Here is a 15,379-nt window from a genome sequence, read left to right as displayed (position 1 = left end):
CCGGCCTGGCTCGGCCTCGTCCCGCCCTCCAGCCACCCCGCCCTCCCTCCCCTCCACCCCTCCACCCTTCCACCCCACCCCTCTGTCCCCCGTGCCCAAGCACAACACCGGCCTCCAGTTTGTCCACACAATATGCAACCTCCTCTGTTCTTGTTTCGGTTTCCCCATCTGGACTCCCCCCACTGTGTCAGCATGCTGAACCTCAGACTGCCTTTTCCAGCAGCTCCACCGCTCCACTCCTCCGTCCGCTCTCCCCCGCTCCCCACTCTCCTGCCCTCAGTTCAAATCGATATTTCCCCTCCGGATAGACAACAAAGCCTGGTGACCTGACATGACGCTTTGGAATAATGTTGAAGGGCGACGGATTCAACGGGAAGCGGTCGCCTTTTTTCGGCCGGATGGACCCGGCTCCTCAAAAGCAGTGGAGAGAGAGAGCATCGACTCTCGCACAAACTTTCAGTCTGTGAGGAGAAGGAAAACTTTATAGCACAAACTCTGGGGTTGTATATTCATGAAAAACAGACGCGTGGTGCATAAAACTGGTTGACGTACCCAGTGTTTAAAAAAAGGGGGGTCCGGGATGGTGCGGAACAGGAAATGTTACTATTTTTAAAGTTGTGAAGAACTTTTCATGTTGGACCGTGGTGGTGTCTCTTGTTCTTACAGTATGTAAAATAGCACACAAAAAACATTCACTTGGCTATTACAGATATATTTTCTTTTGGTATTCATGTTTGCCCTGATGTTGGTATCATCTTGTAGCCTCATTTATGTATTTCAGTGATGTTGGCAAAAATGTTCCACCTGACAAAACGCTTGGAAGAGAAAGAAAAGATGTCACAGGTTTCTTATTGTTCTCCACTCTCTTTCTGAGACAGTTTTATCGTGAGCCATCCTTTTTTTTTTCTTTTTTTGCTTCGGTTTTATTAACTGTCTTTCGGAAAATGGAAGCATAAACTTGTTTTAGTCACTGTGCCTTACTTTGGGAGAAAGACGTCCTGCTCCGGGACTCTCCATATATATGAAAACACAACACGGCTCATATCAAATAAATAGGTAGTTGACTGGAATGAAACACGAGTTAAAGCATAAGTTTTCAGCAGCTAGCTTTTGATTCTGAAATTGTGAAGACTTTTTAAAATTTCATAGAATGAGTGAATGACCATTCTCTGGAAATATGCCCTCTCAGCTACGGCTCCTACCGCTGTATAACCAATGACATTGTAACACCAAGCCAAAATGTACAGTATCTGCATGCATCATTGTCTATACGATATTCATGAATGGTAAGTAAAGAAAATTTATATCCACAGAGTACAGAAACTGCAGTATTTATGTTATTGTAAATGCTGTGTCACTTACCCTTGGCTCACATCAGTGCACACCTTATAGTACATAAGGATATGAGCAAGGAGCCATTAGGATCAGTGTTATACCCCCAGAAATACTACATTTGTATATAAGGAAAAAAAATGGTGTTAGCTTCACAGTCTAATGAAGTAATGCAAATGTGTCATACAAAATGTTGAATTCTTGAGGCACAAGTTGAATTTCTCATTTACCTTTTTTATTTTTTTCCGTTCTCATTTTATTTGGATGCTCATTTGTGTTATGTTTCAGTGCATGTTAAGAGGTTATTTGCGACTCGGCGCTATCTCCGATAGCTCAGTTTCCACATGGTAATTTTGACATCTTGAATGTTCCTTACTGGATTGCATAATTTACATTTCCAGTAGTATTGTGATTGAGATCCCAGTCTCGTCAAGCTTGATGTGTAAATGTTACTCAAATATCATTTTATTCTAAAAAATATTATCTGAGTGTTATTTGTGCATAAAGCATTTTGGAAGTTACATTTGACTATTCATTTCTGTTCTCCTGTTGCGGTCCTTGAATTGAGTTGAAAGTGGACTTTATAAATGCCAATGGCAACACTGAACTTTCTTGCCAGCGGACTTTTTCAAGATGCTCTTGACTTTGTTATCCAAAGCATAGATGGAGACTAATGGCAGATTGTGGCATGAAGGTAAATGTTAGAATAAAAAAAAAAAAAAAGATATTTTATCATCGTTCAACTTTTTGGCTGATTTGTTTTGTTGTACTTGTGGTGAAAATGAAAGACATTCCACTGTTTAATGTTCACTATTGTTCATTTTATTTGATTGCTTAAATCTGTGGCCAGACCAATGCAGACCATAAAAGTGCATTTTTTTCAAATCAAACCAAGCAAAATGTTTTAAAATGTCACTATGTGCACTGTCACTCAGTTTAGGAACACAGCTGTAGTACCAGCCACAGCATCCACAAAGCATGCTTCTTCCTTTTCACATTTTTACAAAAGCCTGCATTGCATCAGTGAAAATATGACAGAATTATGCATGGAGCATAACATAATTTAAGACAGATGCAGGGGGTGAAGGAGAAGGCACCAAATGCAAAATCAAACACGTCTGATTATCTGTAAACATTCACACGTCGTCACATAATTAAATGAGCCAATCAGCTACTCAAATGGAACGGCAATCTACAAACACACATCAGAAAAAGTATATTTGTTCGAAGGCAGACTTGATCCCGGTGTAAACAGGACAGTAGTTGTAGATCAGTGCTTTCTGCTCCCCCTCCTCGCTGTCAAACCTGTGAAAGCTCTTTCTGGCTGTAGGGTGAGAAAACGAAGCCAGATTTAGAGATCGCAAAGCTTGATCACAAAGCTTGATCACCCAACCGCTGACTGAGATTAAAATCGAAATGATGCTACGCTCAAACCTTCATTGACGAAGAATTCGGCCATATAGAAGGTGGTCTTGACCGCGGATGGAGAGTGTGGGATGTAGGGCCTCGTCCATTCAAACGCATTTTTCTCCGGGTGCCACTGGGTTCCATAAATTGGAAAGTGGTACGCTGCCAAAAGGTCAAGAGAGAGGAAGCACTGTAAATGGAGCTCATGTTTAACTGTTCCCTGGTATTTTGTTAGAAACTTTCACCAGTCATCAAGCGAGGCTGTGTTGTACCTTCCACCGTTGACACAAACTCTACTTTTCCATCCGTATTTGTGGAAAGGACTTTGTAAAACTTCTTCAGTTCTTCATTGCCGTTGTAACTCTAAAATGACATAAGAGCAACATAACCAGATTAAGGTTTGTTTCAGCGGACACAGAATTGAATCACAACCCTCTTTCCCCCATTTTCCTGCACTCTAGATGCTCTGAAAATGATCTCGTCTTGTTAAAAAAAAACATATTTCTCTCTCTCTTATTTCTCTACCAGCCATTTCTCTATCATATATAAGCATTTTAGAGTCACAGGAATATCCGTAACATCTATTCTATCAGTGCTGTGGCTCTGACAAGACACTCTTTACTACTTCTTGTTGGTAATGAATGAAAACCTTCATTGCCTCGAGGGAGATTTGATTTGCAAATAATAAGCACATAAAATAAAAGACACATTAAGCACATCAACAATACACAGCGGCTTCATAAATAGTAAATGGTAATAATAAAAGTGTCCGAGGTTTAAGTGCAGGTGCAAGGAGTCGGTGTGAATAGCCCATTTGGCTGCCGTCCCATTTATTAAGGAGCTGAATGAGGTAGTGTATCTAATGTTGGTGATTGAGGCCTATACTACTGTTGCACTCATTACAAACCACTCAGGATAAGAGCATTGGCTAAATGGGTAAAAAAGTAAATGTGCATTAAAAGCTGCTGCTGTAGTGAATGATGCACCTCCGTTGTCAGACTCCACTTGTGAGAGTTTTCTGTCAGCGGCTCAGAAGCCAGAGCTGCCATCAGGTCAGCTGGGAAGCCTTCGAACAGCCTGCTCTCTTTGGTTTCTGGAAATGAGCCAAAACAGTATGATCATTAATAAATTATTTTTTTTACAGAGATAGAACAGTAAATCAAGGACAACTGGCATTTTGGAAAATGAGATCTATTTATCTTGAGATGTATTTTGTAGTCTACAGTAAGTATCTCCTTATCTGTGTATTTATGTGATGACGTTATCATTATCAAAAGATAATTCCAACAGTCTATCAAAGTTAGGTCCAAGTTAGGGTTAGGTAACTAAAACTTTGGTTAAGATTAGGGTAAGGTTTTAGTCCTAGTTAAATGTTGTGATGCACCAGCCCCTCTGGCCAGCAAACAAAAACAAAAGTTAGTCCAAAAGTTAGATGACAACAACAGAGTGTCGGCCTGCAGCAAACACACACCAACAGCAACTTCAAATAGGACTATGTACCTTAAGGCTGGGGACACATTAGATGATTAATGGGGACAATTAGCACCATATTTCTCCATCCTGACAGTCGGGAGGGGAAACAGCGAGTGGACGCTTGGTCGGTCAAGATTATCTGGTAGTGTGAGGAGCTTACAGATTCAGTCTTATAGCCCCGATCAAGTTTACAGTGAGGTGAGGTGGAGGAGTTATATAACAAAGTTATATTAATGATAAGATTGATGATAATAATGTGTGGATAATAATTTGGGAACTCCTGTCTTACAATCAATGTAAGTTATGTTTTTTCTGATGAAGCCTTCTCACCTCCAGCTCTACTGAAAAGTATACCGCCCAAGTTGACCAGCTCTCTCCAGGTTTGTCCTTTACCCAAATTCTTTTAGTGTTTTTTGTTTTGTTTTTTCATCAGTGTGTACGTTAATACATACTGATTCACACTGGATCATGCAAGGTCCTGTGAGATTAGAGGGCCTGATGTCAGTGATGAATCAGGAGTCAACAGGATCATTTAAGTGTGTGATACTCTGTCCTTGCCTAATCATCTTTGTGGAGCAGATTTACAACAAAGAGACCAAAAAAATTGGTGAAATCCATCGTTATGCGTGTGATGCAATGTGTTTTCAAAATCAGTTAGGATTTTACAAGTCTTCTAGATTATTTGGTCCTCCCATATCGTCCCATCGTACAATGTTTTGTTGTGCCACAAGCAGATGTTACTGACTTTGCTCTACAGGAGCAGTAATCACAGGTCCAGTTAAATAAGACCATGCCGTACCGTTAGTAAAGATCAGAGGCAACGCCACCCCACTGGTGTTGGTATATGAGAGAAGCAGCTTCCCACTGGTCAAGTAGGTCAGCTGCTCAAATCCAAGACAGCTGCCCCACACAGGAAAGAAGTCACCTTTCAAGTTGGCCTGAAACAAGCACACACATGAGGCCATACATGCAACACAATCACATATCAAAACAGTAGAGTGTGATTAGCATACGGTTTCACACTTGTACCTCAATAGCAAGTTCATAAAAGACTCTTGCAGCTCTCTCATAACCAGATGAGATGATGCTGGCTCCTCCGCCTGGGAAAAGTATCCTGTTGAGGAAAGGTAAAAGACATAGGAACTACCAAAGACACTCTATACACTCTCTCCCTCTCTCCTGAGCCACAGTCACCATTGACAAAGTTCATATCCAAAATATATCTATTTTGAAAAGCTATATCACTCAGTGTCTCTAAAATACTGAGATTCCAGTCTGTAAAAATGTTAGTATTTGGTCAACCACTGACTTAAATTGCATACTATCATTTAAAAATTACCTAAATCTGTTTCAATGTTGTCCTATCAATCACTTTAAAGGAAAAATCCACCCTCAGATACTCTTACACTGTTAGATCATCAATTTGTGATGTTCAGTGCAGTGATGCAGTATATATATTTTTTTTTTACTTTCCGTCAACCTGCCTCGTCTACTTCAGTCAGTGATTTCCTACATTTCCCCTTAGGCTACTCAAAATGCAACCTGTCTTGTGGCTGCATTGCATTCTGGTCTATTGAGTCTACTGTGGGTGGAGAAATTGGTCTCTCTGCCTCTTCTACAATGGATTTCTCCCTGTATGACTGTTGAACTTTGGTGCAAAATGGCAGGTAAAGAAAGAAGACCTCGCTCTTAGATTCTGAGGGACTGACACCAAAACTTGACATTTATTTTGTTTTAGTTTTTCTGCTATCAAATTCTAGTGTAGCTGTGCTGGAATTATCTCAACATGACGTCAAGTTGCTTATGTTTGGCCAGTCATCTGTGGGAATAAGAAAAATGTGGCCCAGACAAACAAAATGGGCCCAGAAATGGAAGGTATATCACCAACAGCAGTTACAAGTGTTTTAGGGTGGATGTTTCCTTTAAGAGTTTTTTTTTTTTTCCAAATGCTGGATATTTAATTTTGGAACTAATCTCCTCAAATACAGTGGCTCTGACTGCTAATGGGTTACCATAGTAACATGTTTACCCATTAATGGAGCTGAAGAGAGTGTTGTATTCCTCCACTGTCTGGTTAATCCTGTAGAAATGAAAAAGGGAGCTTATCAAACGGTTAGGGAGATAACATGGGTGTGTAATACAGAAATGTACAATGTTACATTATTAGCATTATTTCTTGGAGGATTGACAATTACGTGAAGGTATATGAATAATGTTATATGAGTTACATAACGTTAGGCTCACATGACAGGTACAACTCTTGCTCCTGCTGATTCCAGGAACTTGACATAAGAAGCAGCGATGTAAGAAGTCATATTTGGCTGAGGTGAATATACTTCTTGAGCCAATACACCTCGAGGGACAAAATATACAGTCAGTTTACAAACGTAACTAACCTAGACTATAAAATACAGTCTTTCGGCCTGTTGTCATGACAACTTCTTTAGGGAAGTGCATTCCCCACTTCCCAAAAGTAGGCTAATATCATATTAATATTCCGATTATAAGGTAGTGTGTTAATCAATAGTGAGTTTATAACATGGTATTTTTGTCCCCTGTGTTATCACGCTAATATTCCTATACTGAATTAAAGTTTTGCTGTGATATTTGCCTACAAGTTAGGCTAGTAACCAAAAAATGTTATACGATTAGCATTAGTTATTATTCATAAATGTAACTTCTGTAGCTGACCTTACCAATTACCGGCGCGTCATTTCTCTTTGCCGACGAATAACAGGGGACAGATGAGAGGATTATACAAAATAGTAAGACAAACATTTCTGTAAGTTAAATATCGCAGCACCGTTCGCCAGCTGCCTACTTTCCGCTTGTGTCAAAACAAGAATAAAACTTCCGGTCCCCACCCTTCAGAATAAAAGCCTCATTTCTCCAGCAGTCAAATATTGACTGCAAAAACTTAATTTTGCAGTAATGATAATAATAATAATAATAATAACAAAGAAACACAATGCAACTATACAATCTGTACAATACTTGTCTATGGTAATAACTGTTCTAATCATCTATGAAATTTCCCCTCTCTACATTTAAATTGAGAAATGCCACTTCCAGTCCTCACTCCTTCAGAATAAAAGCCTAATTTCTACAAATTCTACAAATCTACAGCAGTCAAATATTGACTACAAAAACGTATTTTTTCACGGTAATAATAATAATGACAATAATAATAATAATAATAAATTTCATCATACTCATAATCATAACAATTAAGCAATAAAATGCAACTATACAATCTGTGCAATATTGTGTCTATGGGTAATAACTGTTGTAATTATTTTGATGAAAGTTCCCTTCTACATTTAAATTGATAAATGCCACTTTTACACAGGCTACACAGATTAAACATTGCACAAGTCACCTACTGCACAAGATATACTGTATGTCAAAACACTCCTACAGACCTGCACTTTAACAACACACTAACATTTAGGCCCAAGCAGTTATAGAAAAACCATGGCAGGCCTTCAAAATCAGCCAAACTGCAAACACATTTTTTAGAATAAATTGGCCACCACACAAGACACCTTTCATTGCTACTGCACAAGATATGTGTCAAAACAAATACTATTATTATTTTTAGCTTGGCATACTGTCACCATGTTGTCAAATTAAAAAAAAAAGTTGTCTGATAAAGTGTGGCCCAAACAGAAAGCGTAAAAGGTAAAGTACTAGACAAATGAATTGTGAAATGGAAAATGAATACGAAAACACATTAGCACATGGAATAACAGAAAGTGAAATTTAAATGCCTTTTTAAACCTCATTTTACATTTTACAGTCATGTTATACATTCAGTAATGTATTCATCGTTTAAAGACACAATTATGAAATGGTATTGTTGACAAATTTAATGAACATTTTATTAATTGCTTTATTAACAGTTTTATTAAGTGTCATTTAAATGTGAATTTAATTAATCACTACATATTTTGTTAATGTATCTATTAGTAAATCACTGAACTACTCTATGATAATAACGTTGGCATACTAGAAACTCCATAGCTCCGTAGTTGGGATAATAACAGGAAGTTCGCGGCAACTTAAAAAAAAATAAAAAATTAGTGATTTTAAATAGAAATATTTAAAAAAAAATACAAACTTGAAATTATTGTAATGGTTGTAGATGACTGATAATAAATAGTTGAATTGCACTCTGTAAATTGTAATATATATTTAATATTTCATATCCTATTTGAATCTAAAAGTATTATGATAGGCTACTAAATATTGGAGTTTCCATTACAATTCAAAACAGGTAATCAGCACTTCGTTCCAAATTACATTTTCAAAGCAACTCTGCCTCAGGCCATGGCATCACAGCCAGTCTGGTTGGAGACAGTAAGGCGGTTTATGTCGACACCAGCAGCAGCCAGCTTGTCACGTTGCTGGCTAATGATGTCATCAGTCAGCGCCCGTGTGCGAGCCAGGATCCAGGCGAAGTCAATATGGAAAAGGCCCAGGTAGTTGGAGCAGGAGTAGACCAGAGCGTACGACCGGTAGTCTGTGGACAGAACCCAGTAGGGATCTTCTATACCTGGGTACAGACAGAGAGGGATTGTGGGTAATGGCCAGGTCAGGAAACTAATCATCCACTGGACTGGCAGGATTTAAAATTCAGTCTTTTCATTTTACTCATAACACCTGTCTGCAAAGGAAGACATTTTTTGTCTGAAAATTTGGTGCCAAAATAAAGCGGTATTGTTGTAGTGTGAATGCTTAAGCAGCAATGTACAGTTATAGTTTACAGTTATCTTTACAGTTATCTCTAGATATGAATGGATCTTAAATCTCTTGGACTAAATGTTTGGTTTGAGATCCAGCAGTAACAGAAAATTTACTGAAAAAACGAAATGTTCTCAGACAAGCTAAGCTGGAGTTTCACTCAGTATCTCAGAGGAATAAACTGTTTCAAGAGCCCTTTGAGATTGTAGTTCACATCCCCAGTTCTAACCTTACATTATTTTCTTTTTCTGAGAGTCAATGTCCAGAGACTTTCACAGAACACGTTCAGAAACTGAGCTAAGTAGATACACAAAGTTGCTGAGGTCTTGCCTTTGACACCAGCCAGTATCTAGAGGGCAGAATGAAAAGCTCCCAGAAAACAAGCTCAGCAGCAATGTGACCCAGTGGCTCAAAGTGCTAGACAGCTTTCTTTGCATTTTGATGTTCTGGGTTCAAGGGTTAGGCCCACTCTCCACTCTGCAAGTAGATTTTGAAAGCCGAGCAAAAGGCTGAAAAGCTCTGAGAAAAAAAAAAAACCCTCTCTGAAGCAATGTGACCCATGTGGCTCAAAGAGCTGCACAGCTACTTATAAGTTTTGAGGTTCTGGGTTCAAGGGTCGGGCCTAGTTTCCACTCTTAGGTGCCAGGAACTTTTCAAAGCCAGCAGCCCAAGTAAAGATTGAAAAGATCTGTGTCTTCAGATGTGGTGTGGCCCTGTGGTGTATAGAGGTGAACTGCTAGTATTTGCTACATATCCGTTGTAGGTTCAAGCCTCACTAAGTTAGTGAATTGAAACACAACATTCCAACTGAAGATTGACAAGCTCAGACAAAAATCCTCATTATTAGTGTTACACAGTGACTCAAAGGGCTGAGTGCCACAGAGCTCTTTTGAGGTTGTGGGTTCAAGACTGTTGGTAAGTTTGAACGCCAAAGAAAGATTGAAATGCTCTGGGAAAAAACTGTTTTAAAGCATTATGACCCAGTGGCTCATCAACTTGGTTGGTTACATGAAGATTTTGAGGTTGTGGGTTCAAGCCTGAGTAACTACAGCAAATTTTGAAAGCCAACATCCCAAGTAAAGCCTGAAAATCTCAGACAAAAATTCTCTGAAGCTGTATGACGCAGTAGCTCACACTGCTGGGCGGGTGCGTGGAGGTTTTGAGGTTGTGGGTTCGAGCCTGAGTCAATCAGCGAATTTTGAAAGCCAACAGCCGGAGGAAAGCGTGAAAAGCGCTGTGAGAAGGGGACTTGGTGGTGTGACGGCAGCGTCAACACAGACCACGTGGTAAGTCTTCTGAGGTGGGGTGGCTGGTTCGATTCCCTCTTCAATGCCAGTAGCTGGAGCAACAAAAAAAACATTCCTGGCCTGCCAGAGCGCTATAAGGTGGGGCTTGTGAAGGAGGAAGCCCCACCCAGCTGAAGCTTTACTGACATGTCAAGTTAAGTCGGTTTTTAAAAGTCTTTGCATTGTGTCATAAATGCATCAACATGTACTCCGTAAACATTTTCTGTAGCATGTATGCCTATATATTTTTGATTGATTCACATGTAGTATCTTACATTTGGCGCTCCACATATTGTGTCAATTACAAATAGTATCCATGTCTAGGTAGCCAGTCTGTACTATGTTCCTGACAGTAGGAGCAGCCTGTAGGAGCCTGTATTTACGCTTACCAGTCAAGTTAAAGACTTAGCAGACCAGTTTAGCATTTCTCCCACATCAGGGATCAAACCAACACTCTGACTGTAAGGTATTTACAGACAACACAGCTGCTCACCCTGCTGAGCTATTACCGAGCTTGGAGATGTTGCCATTCATTATCTTAAGTGTATCTTAAGTGTTCACACTCCTGACAGCAATAACATGGAAACACTTAAGAGTCAGCAGAGCTGGGATTCAAACCAGCAATCTTTTGCATGACAAGCACCTGCTTATCTCACTGAGCTATACGTAAGGGTTGCTTATAGCTAAGGGCTGAGACCATGTATGTTGCTGTTGCTGATGTGCAATTTAAAACTGTCAAAAACAATTTTTTCTATAGTTTATTTATGGAAGTGTTCTGATGATAGGATATGTCATTGCGTCTTTGAGCAGCAGCCACACTGCTTGCACCTTACATTCATCAGCTTAATATTGTTAACATTTCCGAACATGAACACACTTGAGGTTTGAACCATGCATCCCAGTGCATGAAACCCACCTGCTTATCTCACTGAGCTACATTTTTCTTCTTTTTGCCCTACATTCAGGGGAAGTTTTCTGGAGCACTGGGAGTTTTAAGTTTATCACATCTCAGAAACAGAGTTATGAGTTCAGCGCATATGAACAATATAAACAAGAGGGGAAATATGAAGGGGGAAGTCCAGATTTTCTATGATCTCCAAGTTGCTGAGATGTGACGTTTACTTGTCAACAACTAATGATAACTAATTATCATATTTTGAATTAAAATGTATCACCCCATATGTTAAATGGCAACTTCATTTTAAAGATTAATGCTTTGTTCTACATGTGAGCATGGGTCAAATTTCCAGGGCTGTTTTTTTTATTTTTTTCTATCTCAGTTTGCCCACTGCCTGCGTTCACCGAATTCTGCTGTGCATAAAGCAAATATATAAGTGTAAATCTGTTTTATTTTAATCTTGTGTTTATTGACTGAATTTGAATTAGGATAAGAAACAGTATAATTATTGTACTGTAGTAATATACTAGCCTGATATTCAGAGTGAATGGCCATTTTGTTTGTTTCACACTTTATTATTCATTCATTCAAATGTACACCCATGGACTTTTATATCCACTGTATATTACCTTTGAAGAAACTGACAGCCAGAATAGCAGGTTGGGATGGATCTTTAACTCTGGCTACACCCTCAATGGAGTTTATCTTCCCATTAGACCTGGAGAGAGAGAGAGAGAGAGAGAGAGAGAAAATAAAAATAAATATGCCACCTATAGGCTAGTAGAAACTTAAGTTGTATGAAAAGTATTTTAAGAAACAGAAATAGAGATATTGAGAGTGCTACTGCAAACCAAGATGTCACCCATACTAGTATTTGGAGATGTGGAATATTTTTAGGTATTGTTTTGGGAAAGAGTGAAAAAGACAGAGAGAGAGAGAGAGAGAGAGAGAGAGAGAGAGAGAGAGAGAGAGAGAGAGATGCTTACAGCAGCTCTGCATTGCGGACGCTCACAGTCCCGTCACTGAGAAGACTGTATGTGGCCTGGACACATTTCCCCCTTTCAAACACAGCAGGGAGTTTCTCTATTTCGTACCAGGTTCCCATGTACTGGAGAGGGGAGAACAGCCAGAAGCAGCGTCATAAATCAACCACTAGGCGGCAGATGACCTCCGAAAGGTCACAGGCTCCCTGCAAAAGCCAATGTGCGTCCCGTCAAACTAACACTCTCATTATAACAGATGAGAGTATCAGCCAAAAACTGTGAAATGTAAATACTGATGGAGTCATATCTAGGCTGTGTCAGATTCAGGTAATCAGGGAATCGCAGAAGTGATGAGTTTCATTCCAAAATGAAAAAACACCATCTGAAAATGTGACATCTACTATGACAAAATCATTGCTTTCATTAAAGTAAAACTCAATATTGAATATCGTTGCTTTCTTGAGCCTTTTACTTGCAAAACAATGACCTCGTTTGTATAGCACTTCTACATTATGCACTTCATATTTGGAGCATATGTAACAAAAAACAAGGTAATATACTGTATATATTTTCTCTCTGCTTTTGTTGAATGGTCTCTTTCCTAATATGTATTTGGAATCAGCGAACCTGCATGTCAATATTTATGGGCTAATTTTTAGGCACAACAGCCTTTTCCTGCTCACAAAACGGAGGATGTAGTCATGTGCTTTTTAAATATTGAGCAAAGAACATCAGATACTGTATATATTAGATATATAGCCTCAGAAAAGAAAGCAAATCCACTCTAGCACTCTAGATGAACAAACAAGTTTAAAAGCCTTTAATCCATTAGCTTGTTCAGTGAACAGGGTTCAAAAAGTACTCGATTTCTGGTTTATTAGCCTGGTTGACTGAAACGGTACAGAATAATCAAAAAGTCACAGATTCACTGATGAATGGACATAAATCTCTTTCCTCCAGCTGTTTACCTCAGTAATGTTGAAGTCCTTCTCAACAGATGCAGTGGGGCAGGAGCCGAGGTGGAAAGACTGAGCATGAGCTGCTGCAGCAGCCAGGAGCAGCACAGACAGGACCTTCACACCAAAGTTATGATAGAAAAACTAAGATGAATCTAGGCATGTAACTACATTCTAGAAAGCTGAATGAAAATAAATTAAGTGTGTGAAAAAACTATTAAAATGATCAGTAGCTACATCCAAACCTAATTACAAGTCTTGAGGGCAAAGCCAAAATAAGAGTGTAGTGTAGGAGTGAACCACCTATTATTATAATGCATTGATACATATTATGAATAATAATTCTTCAACATTGAGTTCTTGTGAATCACAAGAACTTGATACATAAAAGAATGACACGTTCCTCTTAGCTCTGTATCAATCAATGTATCACATAGTTATATCAATAAAAGTACTGAAATAAAATCACACAACAAATAAAGTAAAATGAATGTAGGCTATACGTACATTTTGAAATGGAAATCTAATTTTAAAATAAAAATCAAAATAAGCTGAAGTGGACATCATACAACTATTCTTCAGAATAGGCCAACAAGTTATATGCCATACAAAAAGTTAACCTCCTTATACCCACACACACACACATACACACACACACACACACACACACTATAATGGTCAAAACATGCTCACAGTACCTGGAATGCCGTCATTTTAAAGTGGTAGACAAACTCACACACAGAAATGTTCCCATGTAAAGAAGAATGACCACACACAGATGTCTCTGTAAAAGTTAAGTAAGAACCACATTACATGATTATAGACAACAAAAAAGTAAGTGAACAAGGATCCAATCAAATGCAACAATTTACCAGAGGCCCATGTGCAAGCTGAGCAGTGTGTGTGTGTGTGTGTGTGTGTGTGTGTGTGTGTGTTCACTATCAATGCCGGACCTTTGGAAGGAGCAACATATGTTTGAAGAGCTTCTGTTTACTCTTTCAAAACCTTTAACACTCATAGTATATTGTAGTTATCCATACTAACATAGGCTAAACATGACCAGCTGTGTTTAAGCTAATTAAGCTATCTCAGTACTGTTTATTACAATAATAAGCTATTTTAGCAGCATCACATTTAGTACAATAATGACATTAATTTCATGTGGATTATGGTAGTGTTAGTTGTTATTCCAGTGACTCGAGGTTAATGCTAATACTACTAAATAGCCTACTTCTAATGCTAATACATCGGCTAATATTATTTATGCTAATACTACTACTGCTACTACTAAGGCTGCTACTATTACTCCTACTACTAGTAGGCTACTACTACTACTACTACCACCACTACTACTACTATTATTGTTATGAGTATTATTACCTCCGCCAAGGAGGTAATATACTAATTATGTTTTCGGTGCCGTTTGTTTGTCTGTTAGCAGGATTACGGAAAAACTACTAGTCCGATTTTCATGAAACTTCGTGGAAGGGTGTATTATGGGCCAAGGAAGAACCCATTAAATTTTGGAGCGGATCCGGATCTGACTCACGAACAAGCAATGATAGCACGAACCTTGGCGGAGGTCTGCGCTGTCCGAGTGCCCTTTAGTTATCTAGAGTGAATCTGTTTTGAACTAGACTGATGGTTCAGTAAACTACCCAGGAGAGGGCAGAATAAACCCAGTTTTGATCATCCAGCATTAGCAGATTCAATGCATATTTTCCCCCCAATAATCCCTTGCAAATTGATCATCCTCACACACACACACACAGAGGAAAGCATTTGACAGTGTAAAGATTACATTCGCAGTTTCAATCATTTCTGCTTTTCCACTGCTCCCAACACCACTACTTTCAACAGAAAAGGATGAACATTTGCTGTATTATCTGCTTTTAATCAAAAGATGAGAGCATCAGAGGATCACAAAGATTTAATTTCATTGAAAATAAACTATACAGGAATTCTACATTCTACATTAACAGAGTGTGCAAAACCACCAACTGCATGAAGACAAAAGAGTATGAAAAAAATGTTTTCACTCACAGCATCACTGATGTTAGATGGGTATATAATATAATACATTATATAATATATAATACAGGCTACTGCAGTTCCTTGGCTGCAGAGGTAGAGATTCAGTTTTCCATTTTGACTTCAACTGTGGCTTAATCCTGTTATAAACATTTGTTCAGACTGTGGCTGAGATAGCAGCAGCCTGCAGGTTGAGCTGTCTTCTCACTAATTATATCTATTCAGATCAGAGGTACAAGGTTACAGGTTACAAGGAATTTCAAGGACCTT

At 38.8% G+C, this 15,379-nt stretch overlaps 2 protein-coding genes across 3 annotated transcripts; both read right to left on the bottom strand.

The window, feature by feature from the left end:
* Positions 1–2,131: 2,131 nt before the first annotated feature.
* ggh (gamma-glutamyl hydrolase (conjugase, folylpolygammaglutamyl hydrolase)) lies at positions 2,132–6,998 on the bottom strand. Of its 2 annotated transcripts, none has more exons than XM_071895493.2 (9): positions 6,909–6,998; positions 6,457–6,565; positions 6,242–6,292; positions 5,242–5,326; positions 5,012–5,150; positions 3,726–3,832; positions 3,012–3,102; positions 2,767–2,901; positions 2,132–2,656 (listed from the first exon to the last, which is right to left on the bottom strand). In XM_071895493.2, exons 1-9 carry the CDS (start codon positions 6,988–6,990, stop codon positions 2,538–2,540), a joined length of 918 nt encoding a protein of 305 aa, XP_071751594.1. In that variant the 5' UTR covers positions 6,991–6,998; the 3' UTR covers positions 2,132–2,537. The 2 variants fall into 2 exon arrangements, with proteins under 2 accessions (XP_071751594.1, XP_071751595.1); XM_071895494.2 differs by having other exon boundaries at positions 6,457–6,547; positions 6,909–6,991.
* A 1,536-nt stretch (positions 6,999–8,534) lies between these two features.
* On the bottom strand, positions 8,535–13,791 carry LOC139908673 (apolipoprotein D-like). The gene is made up of 5 exons (XM_071895415.2): positions 13,777–13,791; positions 13,091–13,195; positions 12,126–12,247; positions 11,769–11,857; positions 8,535–8,767 (listed from the first exon to the last, which is right to left on the bottom strand). Exons 1-5 carry the CDS (start codon positions 13,789–13,791, stop codon positions 8,535–8,537), a joined length of 564 nt encoding a protein of 187 aa, XP_071751516.1.
* Between the last annotated feature and the right edge of the window lie 1,588 nt (positions 13,792–15,379).

This window comes from Centroberyx gerrardi, chromosome 22 (genome assembly GCF_048128805.1).
Source record: "Centroberyx gerrardi isolate f3 chromosome 22, fCenGer3.hap1.cur.20231027, whole genome shotgun sequence".
Taxonomy (NCBI): domain Eukaryota; kingdom Metazoa; phylum Chordata; class Actinopteri; order Beryciformes; family Berycidae; genus Centroberyx; species Centroberyx gerrardi.
This window is presented reverse-complemented; position numbering and strand designations above follow the sequence as displayed.

Coding starts and splice junctions, on each gene's coding strand:
- LOC139908673 (XM_071895415.2), bottom strand. Junction 12,248..13,090: donor AGGACTTCAACATTACTGAG/GTAAACAGCTGG, acceptor TCCCCTCTCCAG/TACATGGGAACCTGGTACGA. Junction 11,858..12,125: donor GTCCGCAATGCAGAGCTGCT/GTAAGCATCTCT, acceptor CTCTCTCTCCAG/GTCTAATGGGAAGATAAACT.
- ggh (XM_071895493.2), bottom strand. CDS start 6,990: ATGTTTGTCTTACTATTTTGTATAATCCTCTCATCTGTCCCCTGTTAT. Junction 5,327..6,241: donor CTCTTCAGCTCCATTAATGG/GTAAACATGTTA, acceptor TTTCCTCAACAG/GATACTTTTCCCAGGCGGAG. Junction 2,902..3,011: donor GTTTGTGTCAACGGTGGAAG/GTACAACACAGC, acceptor ACCTTTTGGCAG/CGTACCACTTTCCAATTTAT.